Source organism: Siphateles boraxobius, unplaced genomic scaffold, assembly GCF_051911475.1.
Source record: "Siphateles boraxobius isolate OS27281-9 unplaced genomic scaffold, OSU_SipBor_1 202, whole genome shotgun sequence".
NCBI classification, from domain to species: domain Eukaryota; kingdom Metazoa; phylum Chordata; class Actinopteri; order Cypriniformes; family Leuciscidae; genus Siphateles; species Siphateles boraxobius.
In genome coordinates this window covers 2,102-17,500 of record NW_027508814.1, presented here as the reverse complement: position 1 = coordinate 17,500, position 15,399 = coordinate 2,102, and the positions used below count along the sequence as shown (strand labels likewise).

Below are 15,399 nucleotides of genomic sequence, written 5' to 3'. Positions count from 1 at the left end.
GCATCGGGGGGCCCGTGGGTGAAGACATGCTCCCGGGGTCCATCGCACTGACCCCTCCCGAGGACACTGCGGCCAGTAACGGGCCCATCCCCGCGGTCATGCTGGAGAACGCGCCTCCCATGCTGAACTGGCTCGGGTGTATGAGGAAAGGATGGGTCATTGAACCGCCCAAGTGATTGAAAAACTGCTGCCCGGCCAAACCCTGCGGAAATCCGAAACTGTGCAAGTGGTTTTGATTCAAGTGCGCGGCGCCATCTGTTTGGACAGTCAATGGCATGTAGTTTTCTTTGCTGGCTGTCCGGGATTCGTCAGTTTTGGCCTGTTCTCGGGCTGTCGGACTCTTGAGCTCGTCCCCGGAGCGAGTGGTGCTCGAGATCAGCGTGACGGGACTCTCTTTCTCAGTCCTCTCACTTTCCCCAAACACACCTTTGCTTAAACTCGCATCGGGATCCTTCGAGTCCTCAGTCGTGGTGGAGATTTTACTCGAGTCTGGCACGTCTTTCACGTTCCCATCTTTGTCTTCGTCATCACTGTCTTCATCGCTGTCGCAAAAATCTGCGAGAGGAAAAATCAGGGAGGAAAACTTGAATTAGCCACCTTTTACGCACTCGTATTCGGTCGTGAGATAGCGTAGGTTATACAGACAGTCGGTGGCAACACGAAATGCACACTAAATAAATACTAATTTGGTGTCTTATAAAGCTAGTAAAATGTGGGGAAATACAGCACATTTTATAATTAAATATACAAGCATTTGTTATAAGTGATTCGTTTGGAGATTCTACTTTCGGACAAAAGCGAGTCACACAGTCGTTGTTTCGAATAATATTCGATTGTCATTGAGTCACATTTAAAACATTCCAAAGGAGAACATGTTTATTTGATCAGACTTAAAAATAGTATTTTCATACGGATTATTATACCTTTTAAGTTGTTGTGTCCAACAGTCGAGACCGCAGGAGAAGAATCCTGGCGAAAGCATTTGAAGGACGCTTGTTCTCCAGAGGAATCGTCTGACGTCCCGGTTTCTTTCTTCTGCTGCTCCTCATATGAACGCATCGACTGCAGAGCCAGCTGTTTTCTGTATTAAATCGTTTTAAAAGACAGAACATTGAGGGACAAATGTCAGTGCAAACAAACTAATAATTGCATTGGAGATTATCATGGTCGTGAGTTTTTAATTAGATACTTTTTCTTTCTTTCGTTCTTTCTTTCTTTTCTTTCTTTCTTTTACGAATAAAATGCTTTCATGCAAAATGCATGAAAACCGAAATTGCAAGTATAAGTAACAGTGTTCTGAATTTCAGAATGTTATGGAATGCTATAAATAAGCAGCTCGTGCTCTCCTACCTTTTTTCGCGTCTCCCATTTCCAGTGTCACGAAACCCTTTTGCAAAAGGATTGTGATCAATTTTCAGTTGTGTTATCTGAAATGCAACGACAGGTAATCGGTATAGCTTGAATAAAGATAACTTGCATGTTTTTCAGTTTCATCAACCTATTGGATACTATTTTTTGGACGCATTTATAGCATATTGAAACATTTTCAACAGGCACTTTAGGTCTCTATGACTCATTGCGATCACCTTTGAATTTTTATAGTTTAATATGCTGGCCTATAAGCTTGTTTTCTTTTAAGATACAAAATATTATGCATGCAGTGACTTGTCTAAAACCTTTTAAGTTATTTTCACTGAGGCATCACTGGGATTTTTAGGGAAAAAATGGAGGCATTTCAAGCTCATAAATATTGGAGACCTTTTGTATGTCTACAACCCCACAACATGAATTCAATCTCTCTTCCTTGTCACCCCATAAACATTTCGTGTTGTAACATTTCCTGGAGTTTCCTGGAGTATTAATATTTTAGCCGTTTTCTAATAAATAAACAAACACACATATACAATTTTTTACTCTTCTTCAGTACCTCCCACTATAGCCAGTCCTTCATTCTCATTCTAATACACACACACACACACACACACACACACACACACACACACACACACACACACACACACACACACACACACACACACACACACACACACACACACACAAACAAACATATTTCCAGGAACAAACTTTTGAATAACTATAATTAAATGGAAGATAAATTGAAGATAAGGTGTGTGTGAAAGAGGAGAAAGTGTCTGTGTGTGTTTTCTGCATTATTGTCCATGGGTGAAGGCTTTGCAATATGATGTAGGCCTCACAGTGATAAATCTAATAATTACAGAGAACAAATGCACTTCATATAATAACTACAAGAACGTTTATGATAAAAGTACTGAAAACACCTTCTGTACTTTTTGTAGGTAAACATTATAGTGTAAAGTAAAGTCAGATTCGACCCAGAAAGCTCGAAATGACCCACCTTGTCGTTCTGGTAGGCAGTGACAGCGATGAAATCCGTCTCAGGGAACACGTATGTTCTGAACGTGCTGTACGGGAGCTTCAGGATATCGTTGGCTCTCACAATGTGAAATCTCGGCTGGTATTTGTGCATGGAGTTTAGTATCGTCTGGAATATAAATTAAGACGAAGTTGACTTCCAAATAACATTTTCATGACGGGTAAAGAAATCGTTTTTATGAGGCACACTTTCTGCATAGTTTGTGTCCACTAACACGTTGAAGCATGCGATCCCCCCCCCTTTTATCAACGTTTTTTCCCTGCTCGTATAGTATACATGCACATATTTGAAATTAAATTTCCCTGACAGTGCAAAGTCTTTAACAATATATCAAAATAGTACATGCAAGCACTGAACACACTTATTTGAACAACAATAATAATTATAATAATTGATAAAGACGTAGCTAACTTACAAATCCATGCTTGTCGGAGATGTTATTCGTCAGTTTAAGTTTGTGGAAATTGACGACTTTAGACATCCATTGCTCTCCAGTGGCCGGACTGTCGGGGTGAATGTACATGCGTTTTGGCATTTCGGGGTCAGCTTTTCCTGCCACCATCCAGCGAGAGTTATGAAACTTATACCTGCAGTCGTCAGCCGCAACGATATCCATCAACAGAATATATTTGGCCTTTTTGTCCAATCCCGAGCATCTGACTTTAAACGGAGGGAACATTCGCCTACAGAGAAGATAGTTGAGTTATATTTCCATATTTCAGATAAGCTTGTGCATGAAGCTAAAATCTGCATAATTCCTTGACTGGATTTTGCTTGAGAGAAACAGTAATTTCAGACATCTGAGATATTTTTGGTGTGTATGTGTGTGTGTGTGTGTGTGTGTGTGTGTGTGTGTGTGTGTGTGTGTGTGTGTGTGTGTAAATTAGGCCCAGCCATTAGCATTAACTTGAAAAACAATCCAACATTTAAACGGCAAAACTAAGTTACAATCAAACCGTGCTATTTCCACACCATTGCATATAGGCTATATTTGTATACAAGCTGTGAATTTCACTGTTTAAAATCAGCTTTTATGGAGCACAATTCGCAAATGCACAACACTAAAAATTCTGGGTTTGTTTTAAGCCAATTTCGGGTCAAATATGGACAAACCCAAACGTGTGGTTAAAAGTGTAATTTAAAAATGTATCCCAACGCCTGGGTTTATCCATATTTGACTCAAATTTGGGTTGAAACAATCCAGCATTTTTTTTAGAGTGTAAGCTAAAACGATCAAACCAGCGATGGATTTTTGATTCTAAAACAATTCTGGGTTGTTTCAACCCATGTTTGAGTCTAAATTTGACAAACCAAACCGTTGGGTTAAAAATCGATTAAAAAAATCTAAACCAATGGTTTGGTTTGTCCATATTTGAGCCAAATTTGGGTTGAAACAACCCAGCATTTTTTAGAGTGATAAGCTTAAATTATTAAACCAGCAATCTATTAATTTTTGATTACACTCTAAAAAATAATAGCTAATGCTGGGTTGTTTTAACCCAAATGTGGGTTAAATATGGACAAACCCAACCGTTGTGTTTAAAATGTAATTCAAAAATGTAAACCATTGGTCCATATTTGACCCACATATGGGTTGAAACAACCCAGCATTTTAGGCCTATTCAAGTTGGGTTGTATTTTAGAAACATTTGCATCTCCCCAAACATAAATAAAAGAAACAATTAAAAGCCCATCCCGTGTTCAGTAATTGCTTTTCTGAAGAAACCCATGAGTCACTCAAATCAATAAAACAATTATATCTGATATGGGCTATAATCTCGGTTTCTAGCTAGGCTATATGACGGGGTTGAATTGAAAGCACGGCTCGTTTATTGAATTATTCCAAGTTTACCTTCCAGATTTCGTGATGACCATTTCTGTGCCGCGCTTGTGAAACAGATCCCAGAGTTCCTTGGCTTCCAGGTGCACTTTCGGGTCGTCGTCCACCTCCTCCTCGGGCTCGAGTGTCTTCAGAGACCGGAGATGCGAGGCCTGGTGTCCCAGAGAGGAGAAGTGGAGGCCGGTCTCTGCGGTCATCAGCTGCTCCATGATCGGCTTGCCCAGCGCCAGCGAGCCCGAGGGTGGCAGTGCCAGGGCCGGGAAGAAGGGCGGCTGGTGTCCCAGCATCGCGCTCATGGCAAACTCCGGACTCCGGTGAGGTAAAAACGGGTGATATGCCATACTGGATCCTTGAAAAACTGGATCTCTCATCGGAAAGCTCATCCAAGTCCAGATTGCAGAGGTGACGCGGTGCTCCTTAAAAACGAGAAATCAGAAATCAGCTAGAAAACAATCAGCGCCGGAGAAGTGCTTCACTCGGTGCGCGAGACTGTTAATTGTCTCACTAGCTGGATTCAAAAAAAAAAAAAGTGTGTAAAAGAGAAAGTGAGAAACAGCTATCCATTAATCTGCCGCTTGTCTGTGAAATTGAGAAGAAAAAAATAAAAGATGAAATAAATTAAAGACGCGGTGTGTGTCGGTTTCCTTCAGCTCTCTTTAAAACAGACATTCCTGTGATAATAATAATGAGATCGTCCCGAGTCCTGCCGAAGAGATGTGTTGAAATATTTCGTTGCCTCGGAATAATTCCTCTGTCTTTACTTGTTGGAGGGATACACCTTCACACGCGCGCACACACTCGTCCTCTCGCGCGCACACACACACATCTCACACACGGTCCGCGGAGAACGGGGTCCAGCACGGAGATGTTCCCAGTGCTTCTGAACTCCATGGGCTTCGGTGTGTGTGGATGTGTTGCGTGTTTCGAGCTCCAGCTCTCTGTTGATTGGCTCTTTCACGCTTTCGGACCAATTGTGTCGCTCCGTAGGCGTGGTTTTAACAGGTCGGGTGGAGGGGAAAGACTTCAGACTTATAAAAAGGTGTTTGAGAACTCTATTGCAGCCGCGAAACAGCGCTGTTGTGTGAAGATGTCAACATCATTAGGACTCGCATCTGTCGGGCTGTGGGACCCGGAGAACAACATGAACTTCCAGGACTCTTGCGCACAGCGTCACTGTTGGCCTCGTTTCGCGCACACAACGTCATGTTTCTCTCCACACGAGCGCTATTATACCTGGGGAAAGACAAGCGCGTCAAAATAATTAGCCTACTATGCATATTATTAATCTGGAGATATTGCAGTTCATCAGAGTTTAATGATATGTGGGAAATCACATTTGTTTCAGCAAAGCGCTGTGCCACGAATAGCCTAATCGTATGCGAACGGATACATTATGCATTGATTTTTTTTTATTTTTTATAATTTGAACACTGTCCGAGATAAAATTGGATGTCAGAACGAAGTCAACGAGTGTGTGACTAAACAGGGTGTACAAGAAATTATTAGATAGACAGAAAAGGAGATGCATCTATCCTAATAGATACCAAATACGAGCTTTAATTTAATGTGCTAAAGTTTATTAATCTATCGCCTTATCACTTTATATTAAGGAACCATTTTTTATTCAGCTTACACACACACACACACACACACACACACACACACACACACACACACACACACACACACACACTTCTGTCTCTCAATTTCAAGATAATTTTAATAATTTCAATAATTTGCTCGTGACTCTTGAACGCGACTATATAAATATTCCCCTGATGTGAGTCTCACTATATTGTTCAAGACACAAAGAACATATCGAATATCTGTGATTTTAAATCACCGACAAACACCCTTAACCTTATTAAAATATAAATGTATCTTTTTTTGGGGGGTGGTTGGGGTGATTAGATTAAAAAAATCAGTGTGTAATGAAAACAGGCTGTTGTTTTCACTGAATTATCAGTGTGTTGCTCAATTGTGTGTGTGTAAATGCCTCAGACATGTAGATAACTGAACGCATCTGTCCTGTTTGGCGCCCGACACAAACACTGGATTAATTCACACGTAAACAACAGAGGCTCGTGGTCAGTTAAACAGCGCCTGAAAAGCGACTCAATTATCCGGTCAACGGAGCAGAGAACCAGTGAGATTTATCACCCTTCATCAAGTGGACAAACACTGTCACTGTCATCTCAGGAGGAGGCATGTCTGTCCTGCGCAGTTTTGCATTGGGTCTAATAAACAATGACTCAATAATAAGTCTGTTTTTTTAGCTATAGCCAAAGATAATGAAATTAAAGCATGTATGGTATTTAGTTCCTTAGTCGCTATGCGTCCGTGCGCATTTTTACTATATTGTGTGTAGTGTACACTGCAGTGCTAACCGATGACGGATTGCTTATGCAGTTATGCAGTCTGATCTCCCATAAACTCATTATTTAAAGTAATCAGCAGGACTGGGATTTTGAAATACTTTTCCTGGAACATACGCGCATTCTGTGTGACATTATAGTTGTGAAGGCGATCCTATAAAAATGTATTTTTATTTATTTATTAATATGTATTGATTGACTCTAGAAATTGCAATCTTTCCAAAACATGACGGAATGCTCATCGAAGTGTTCATCGCTGCTTCTCCGACTTCTTGATCTGTTTATTTCTATGTTTTTGCAGGAGTTAATACTTTTAAAAATAATCATTTCTAATTCAATTCCTTTCTAAGGTGTTCATTAAAAGGAGTCAGTGTATCTTTATTCCTTCAGTGACCAAGTTCATTTAAAAGCAATCTCTGCAGATCGGCCATATTTACAGGATCACGAAAAACCCCGCAAGATAGATTTTAGTCCTGCCAGTCAATTTTATAAAACGTGAACCCAACATTTGCTCGATTTGTGCAGATATTTGAGCACTGTTGATCAATCAATGCTCAAAAATCTGCACAAATCGAGCAAAGAAGTGTCACTGAGGTCTAAGTGATCAGTCAGCAACACCAGATCATTCTCGATGCAGTTTCTACATAATACAGGTTGCTAAACCTGGGAGGAATGTACACACTAAAGCAAATCCTTTGCATTCTTCTGAGGTATTCAGCAGTTTTCCCCAATTACAGAGGGTTTTAACCCATTTGCACACAGCAATCTTTGCTTAGAACTGGATTGTGCACTCTAAAAAACGCAAGGTTGTTTTAACCCAAATTTGCGTCAAATATGGACAAACCCAACCGTTGGGTTAAACATTTTAATTTTAAAATTAGAAATTGACCCATTTTTGACAGCATTTTTTAGAGTGAAGTCGACATCATTTTTATATTTAGGAGGAGAATCTATTGGTCTTGCTGAGACTTTCCTCCATACACACACAGAGACAGACTTATCATGTAATGTGGTGCTTTATAACAAGTTTATAACACTTGAAGTTTTGACAAATCATTACACAGCAAATAACATCAAGATTTTAAGTTTAAAAAAATCATATAGGTTATCAATTAGTTACTTTAAGTGTCCACAATTTAAAATTTTGCACCATTTTAGCTAATTCATTTAAATGTTCCTTAGGTTATTTTTTGTATAATATCCCATGTAGCCTCTCAGAAAATATGGGTTCACAAAAAGAATCAGCAAATTATGTTTAAAATATGTACTAGGCCTATTCCATGTCACTCTGTGGGACATATCAACTTCCCAAAAGCATTTCATATCAGCTTCCCAAAAGCGTGTGGCAAACCCTAACACACTCTCCCAGAAGTTGAGTCGGACGGGATGATCCGTATCGGAGCTGAAGCTTTAGATCGGGCCTCCTGTGCCTCACATGTGGAGCTTCTACTGCAGAGATCTGGTATTTACTGCAGGGAAACTCTTGTAAATTCACTGCAACGCTGCCGAGATTGAATTTCTTTCCAGCATTATCAGATTTCTATTTAATGAATGCTACTGAAAAGTTGTGGTGAGAATCTTTTCCTTTAGAGCACATGCACATATTTCATCTTATGAACGTGAACCCAACATTTGCTAAATTTGTGCAGATATTTGAGGATATAACGTATTATATTTCAGTAATTGTAGCTGCGCTCCATGCAAAATTCATTACACTGTTTTAAAAGAAAATATATATATGTTGGTCATATATGCTGGAATATGAATAATTCTGAAGTCTCCCATGTTTGACAGCAACTGGTTCAAGAAAACTAAATTATGGATAAATTCAATATGAATTTCAAGAGAAGGCTATACATTCTATACATTGAATGGTAAAGTAAATGTTCATTTATGAGATTCTGTCTCTGACACTGTAATTATTGCACGGATTAACTGATTTAAGAGCAGAAGCATCTAATCTTGTTATATTCATTCTGTGATGAAGCTTCTTGAGGCTTTAATGACCATATTCATGATCACTGTTCTGTGTGTTGTATTGTACGGTCTCAGTCAGATGAGTTAGTTGCCACACAGGTATGTCCAGTATAAGAATCTGTCTATCAATGAAAACATAAAACAATCTGATACATTCACACATGTATGATATCCATCAATTACTTTCCACACCATTAAAATAATCTTCCTGTTTCAATATTTGTGGCCTTTTATTTATTTTCCAAAAGTACAACCATATAGTCCCTCTTAATGTATAGCTGAACAACAGTCGATGCTTATGTATATTTACGAAACGATGATTATAGCTACAGAATAAGATTCACATTTCACATTAAAGGATGGCTCTTTTTTCGGAAGCGTGCTGATAGATACAGTATTATAATTGATCCTGTTATAAAGTCTAAACTATTTTAAAGAAAGTTTCTAGAAGTTTCTCATTTTAATTGATAACGTGAGCACTTTGTTTGTATATGGGAATACCCTGTGGCAAAAGGATCTCTGAATCTGCTGTAAGGCGTGTTAGGAAAGCAGTTTATAAACGCTCGGTATTTTGAAGGGTTTTCTGTTTTCAGTAACCGGTTGACGTAAAGTGACTTTTTGAAAACAAAAGGAAGTCGATTGCGGTTTTGAGCTTTCATCTAAGTTCCCACAGATGTTTTGCATGAAGAGGGGGAGTGTTTCTGATTCCAGGGAAGCTGATTGGAGCAGAAAGCGGCAAATAAGATGGAAGTGAACTAAAGAAATAACTTCACTCGTCTAAACGTGTAATATAAACAGGCGAGCTGGTGCTATGAAGACTTTTCGCTTTCACTCACACGCTTAAGGGGGATACAGAGTGTTTTTAAATACTTCAACAACTGCAAAACACACACACACACACACACACACACACACACACACACACACACACACACACACACACACACACACACACACACTCACACACACACACACACACACACACACACACACACACACACACACACACACACACACACACACACACACACACACACACACACACACTGTGTAGGACACTATATCGTTCTTTCATGGCGGTATCCAAGCCAAACAAAGGTCAATTTTATTATTTATAAACTTAATTTAGCCTACGTTGAAATGGCGTTATTAAATCTTTGCTACACTAAACAGAACATAAGAGCCTGTATACGGGAGATATTAAAATCAAAGGTGTTGGTATACTACAAAACACGCAAATTACCAACACAGGCTCATGAAAATTCATAACCCTTTTCTGAAAATTGGGGACACATTCGTACCCGATCTCATTCTTGGGTTTTTGTATCTGATCACATCGTATGAAATCGTACAGCTAGTTCGTAAAATAGTTCGGCCTACGCGAAGGTGATATGGGTCATTTTAGGAGATCTGGAGATTTAGCCTCCAGTTGAGATCTGCCATGTTATGCTACATATCGGACAACTGGAGCAAATTTTAACGCACAATTTAAGAAAATTGTGATGATAAAGAGAATGCGATAATTTAGCACACTCCCATGCAAAGGTCTTGTTGAGAAAAAAAATATATTTCTTTAGTTTTCTTGTGAAATCACTATCATTATTATTAATATAGTTTCTCTATTTGAAGTAGATGCTTGCTTTAAACAACATGTAGCTATCCTTTAATTCAGGCCTATCGCTTAATTTGCACACTGTGAAGTTCAACTGTCTACTTTAGAAGCAATGCTTTTTATTTTCCTACATGCTGTCTGTGCACGGGCTTGCGACGATCATTAAACTCGTGCCTGTCTCTAATAATAAACAGTGGAAGCACGGAGAAAGATAAGAATGTCAGTTTTACATCCCATATATAACAATGATTTGGGGGAAATTTGCCAGACTAAATGAATGAATAAGTTCTGTTTAGTGCTTCCTAGCTCAGATTAATTTATGGACCTTTCAGCATCCACCTGTGGGTTTATGACACGTCATAATTGACTCTCCAATCAAAACAAACACATTCATACTTTCTCTGATTTCACCCTATTCAAACACCCAGAGCACCATTCAACAAACCAATTAAAATCCGATTTGGAAACATTTTGGTTTTCAGACCGAGGCAGCGAAGAGCCCGTGACCTCTCAGCACCGGGTCACTAACTAATAAGATCCATGGCCCACAAAGAGGCTTCACAAATGTCCTCGGAGACCGAGTGTGGCCTATGCACCTTTGACATACATAGAACATTAATTGTTCGCTGTATTATCGAGGAAGGTGGGATATTCCAGTTAATTAGTCGCGATTGGATAACGTTGAATATTATACGGTTCGTCCGGTTGTTGGGGATCATCTTTTGTGTGTGTTAAATGAGAAGTGAGTATCGCTGTGCCTGTGTACAGTGTGCTTCTGTGAACTGGCGACAGCTCGAGTCCATGAAGGGAAAAACGCAATCACAGGACCTCATTATCTCATTTTTATCGCCATCTTTTGGGAACAAGCCTTAATCAAACGTGGCACCAAACTCTCTCTCTCTGTCTCTCTCTCTCTCTCTCTCTCTCTCTCTCTCTCTCTCTCTCTCTCTCTCTCTCTCTCTCTCTCTCTCTCTCTCTCTCTCTCACACACACACACACACACACACACACACACACACACACACACACACACACACACACACACACACACACACACACACACACACACACACACTCACACGAAACCCAGGCTAAGTAAACAGTGCACAGAAATCAGTAAACGAGGGAAGTGTCTGCGGCATATTCTGTTTAGAGTCCATAAAGATGAACGAGAAGCATTTAACAGCGTGATTGTGTAATCCAGTATAACTTCTGAAATACTTTAGGGTGTTGGTAATGGTTTGCTGTATAGTCGTAAACTACCAGTTGGTGTTAAAACTGCATTTCTAAAAGCGAAAAACTGGAGCTGATTTCAAAAGTTGCTGTGATGACGTATGTTGTTTCGTGTTTATTTAATGTTGTTTTCTTCCCTCAGAAATGAAGATTCTAATCTTATAATTATTCATAAATGATACAATGAACGCACACATTTTTAAATAATGAACAAATTTAGGCTGTTAATGCCAGCTAATCCAATACAGCAGCCTATTTCACCTTCAACTTCTGATTTTATTACACGTCTCGACAGCAGTCTGGATATTATCAGCAAACAAGCAACACATTTTAATGATCCATTTCAGATCCCTACCCTGCAGATATGACTCCTGCAATCAAAAAGCAAAGATTGCCAAAGAGATTTACACCTGTCTGGTTGCCCGTCAGCCCATAGATTAGACTACTGGAGCCAGGTTGTCTGGAACCCGTGAGCTACTTCACCCTAAATCCGGATTAAACATGAAAAAATAATCAGCAAAACGCCGCTTTTACATGCATGATAAAAGCGAACCTCCGCGAACGCAAAACCAACAACTGAAGAAAAGCGGAATTAAAAAGCGCCAACATTGTCCCATATACTTGCCGGTCCCGCGCGTCTGTGCTCTCGGAGGAAAGTGTTTTATGTCACGAGATTAGAGACTGCGGTCCGATGCGGGTCACTGGACCCAAGACACTCCCGGTTACTGCGACCATTTCTCAACAAGCCTTTTAAGTTGGCGAGCGAAGGCGTATTATGACACTTCCCTGAGCTCCTCTGCAGAAGGAAACATCTATGACTGCAGACAGCAATAAGTACATTAAAAAACACTAATCTGATCCAGCATCAATACGGAATATCTTTGATAATGTCGATTATAATGCAGCCTTCTTTATTTTAATCATTGTTTGTTTGTTTTTATACGGGAATTATGCCAGATAAAAACGGTTTCAATTTGCAAAGAATTTGAGAAACGATTATTAATGTGTAGCTTACATGTATCTAAACTTTAATGTGCATTCTTAATCTTCAATATTTACTAGTAGCCTATACTCATGTGCTATTCTCATTTTATGGATGTCTGTCTTGTATATGTATTTTTTATTTTTTTATTTAATCAAAGAAAAATGTGTTGATATAGGATGTGTATATTTGTTTTACGTGGAATGTCACCAGAATGTCGTCGGTTCAAACCTGAAATCATTCAGTGAAGCGAAAGCAATTAACATGATTAAAACGGACTGCGTGATTTACCGCGACTCACATGCAGTGCACTTTTACATACATATGCATATTTATAAGACACAGTCCGAAAATTTTGAAGAACCCCCCCCCCCCCCCCGCAAAGATATTGAAGCTATGGTTTAATAAATTGCACAATATATATATATTTTTTTCACATGAAGATTGTTTAAAGTATTTACACCCCATTTAGATTCATTCTTTAATTGCTGATAATTCTGCAATATTTCCTTTGCGTGGACCTTTAAGTTTTAGGTCTCATAACCTTTACATTTTTTGTGCTGAACATTTAGGCATCATCCAAGGGGAATTATGTTAAATCCCATTGTAGTCCAACCTCTGATTGTTAATATTATCATCTTTAAAACGATTTTTTTCCTATTAGACGCGCAGCCGAAATGATGCCGTGAAATTGTGAAAATAAGCCGCTTCTCAATCAGGAATATCAACAGGTTGTTTCAGGCATTAAACAGGTTTTGTGCGTTTGTCATGTGAAATTCAGTTTTGCCTTATTGTCTCGGCCTGCATCGAAACAGATTCTGGCAGTGACAGATGACATGGAAAACTGGGATTCATTCAGGTCAACTACAACCTCAGATTTTAATCGGACTTTGCCATTATATTCGCATCAATAAATAAATAAAATAAATCTTCATTCATTCATTCATTCATTCATTCATTCATTCATTCATTCATTCATTCATTCATTCAAATACAGTCGCATATGCAACACCGATGTTTTGTGAAATCCTCAAAAAAATCCAGTCAAAAAAATGACCCATTCTCATCCGAATTTCCCGTTAATGTTTTAATTTATTTTTTAATGATTTCATTGTTTAATTTCAGTTCTGTAAATACTGCTGTCCGCTTTACATTTAGGAATACATAACTTAAATTACTTAATACAACTGAATGCAATTAATACAATAATATAGCCTCATCACTACACTCTAACAAATGCTGGTTTGTTTAACCCAATTTGGGTAAAATATGGACAAACCCCACCGTTGGGTTAAACATTTTAATTAAAAAATGTAACCCAATGGCTGGGTTTGTCCATATTTGACCCACATTTGGGTTGAACAAACCAGCATTTTTTAGATTGTACATACAAATCGTAAAAATATCTATTTCTTCTGTAAATTGGGTCAATAAATCAATATATGGATAAAATATGGCTAAAGATACACATTCAAACTTCCCGCACCCTTTATCACATCCATCCTCCATACACTCTTCAACATTATTATAATAACTCTTTGCATCATCATAACCATAATAGCGTAGCAACCACATTTTCTGCTGCTGTGTCTCAGAGACTGGAGGTTAGATAAACCACATGCCTGGTGTGACCAGAAACATGATCCAGACATCATTCTTGAAGCTTGTCCCTTTGGGTGAAAGGAGGGGTGTGAGTTATGGACATGTAGCTTTTCCATTTCAATAGCCCATCTGGGTTTCTACTGTAAGACTTGCTGCATGAAATATTCAGGGTTCAGTGAAAACTGATCTGATGCTCGAGAGTGAGTCTTCTTTCCCGTCTTTAGCTCCCGACCCCTGAGACTGGTAACCAGTCACACTGAGATATTGGTGTCAGTGTGTCCAGATTACCTTGCATTGCAGCACTCTCACAAATACATATATATATATATATATATATATATATTCTTATGTGATATTTCATATGTGTGCCAATCACACTTTAAAGTCACCATGAAATCAAAATGAATCATTCTTGTTTTTATGGAATACTGCAGTGATTTATGGGTGCACATCATTATTGTGTTAATAAACTTGAATCAGAATCAGTTCCTCTTGCAGCATCTCTTCTCTGATGATGTGGGCGGGGCAACCTGTCACTCACATGAGATCAGCCAATAGCAAACCACAACCATCCAACCAGCCAATCAATTCCCCACAGACACAATCAAGCCCCGCCCGCATTTGTTCTTGTTCCAAAAATACGTGTTTCACTCGTATATACAGCACAATAGGTGAGAAAATAGTGCAAATTCCCTTTAATGCCGACTTTAAATAGAAACATCAATAGCAAAGAACAGTCAAATTCTGGCACCTACTCAGCTATGCTTCAGAAGCCTTATATGGTTTGACACTTTTTACACTCTTTTTAGAATCCAGTTCTGGCATGCCCACACACACACACACACACACACACACACACACACACACACACACACACACACACACACACACACACACACACACACACACACACACACACACACACACACACACACACACACACACACACACACACACACACACACACACACACACAACCTTGGCACTGCTCCTGGCCAAACTCAACCGAACCCAACGCACATGAAATGCTACACAAATGTTTTGGAGATTAGGACTGTGGAATTCATGAGGCCGATGTATTTGCCTAAGCTGCTAATAGTTGATAAAGGACACTGGAGAACACTGTTTTAGAAGAGTTGATCTGACACAGCAAGGAATTACACTGAATATTCAGAACCCACTGGTTCCATATAGAACTCTAGGGTTCTCGACTCAGTATTAAAGAACACTTTATGCAAAAAAAGGTTCTGTTTAAGGAGAAATGTCTTGAATGATTGCATAATACTTTCACATTTAACTTTGTTTAATATTTTGTATTTTAGGGGATTTTATGGTACTAAGTTATATTCATGCAGTAGTTAT

General features: G+C 39.1%; 1 protein-coding gene across 1 annotated transcript in view; it reads right to left on the bottom strand.

The window, feature by feature from the left end:
• tbx3a (T-box transcription factor 3a) overlaps positions 1-5,489 on the bottom strand; it is a 9,225-nt gene extending 3,736 nt beyond the window's left edge. The window contains exons 1-6 of the mRNA XM_077237508.1: positions 4,269-5,489; positions 2,832-3,099; positions 2,378-2,524; positions 1,351-1,427; positions 924-1,081; positions 1-555 (exon numbers count right to left, since the gene is read on the bottom strand). The exon at positions 1-555 is cut by the window's left edge and continues 35 nt beyond it. Coding sequence (XP_077093623.1) covers positions 1-555; positions 924-1,081; positions 1,351-1,427; positions 2,378-2,524; positions 2,832-3,099; positions 4,269-4,639 — 1,576 coding nt within the window. The 5' untranslated portion in view covers positions 4,640-5,489. The remainder of the gene's footprint in view (positions 556-923; positions 1,082-1,350; positions 1,428-2,377; positions 2,525-2,831; positions 3,100-4,268) is intronic.
• Between the last annotated feature and the right edge of the window lie 9,910 nt (positions 5,490-15,399).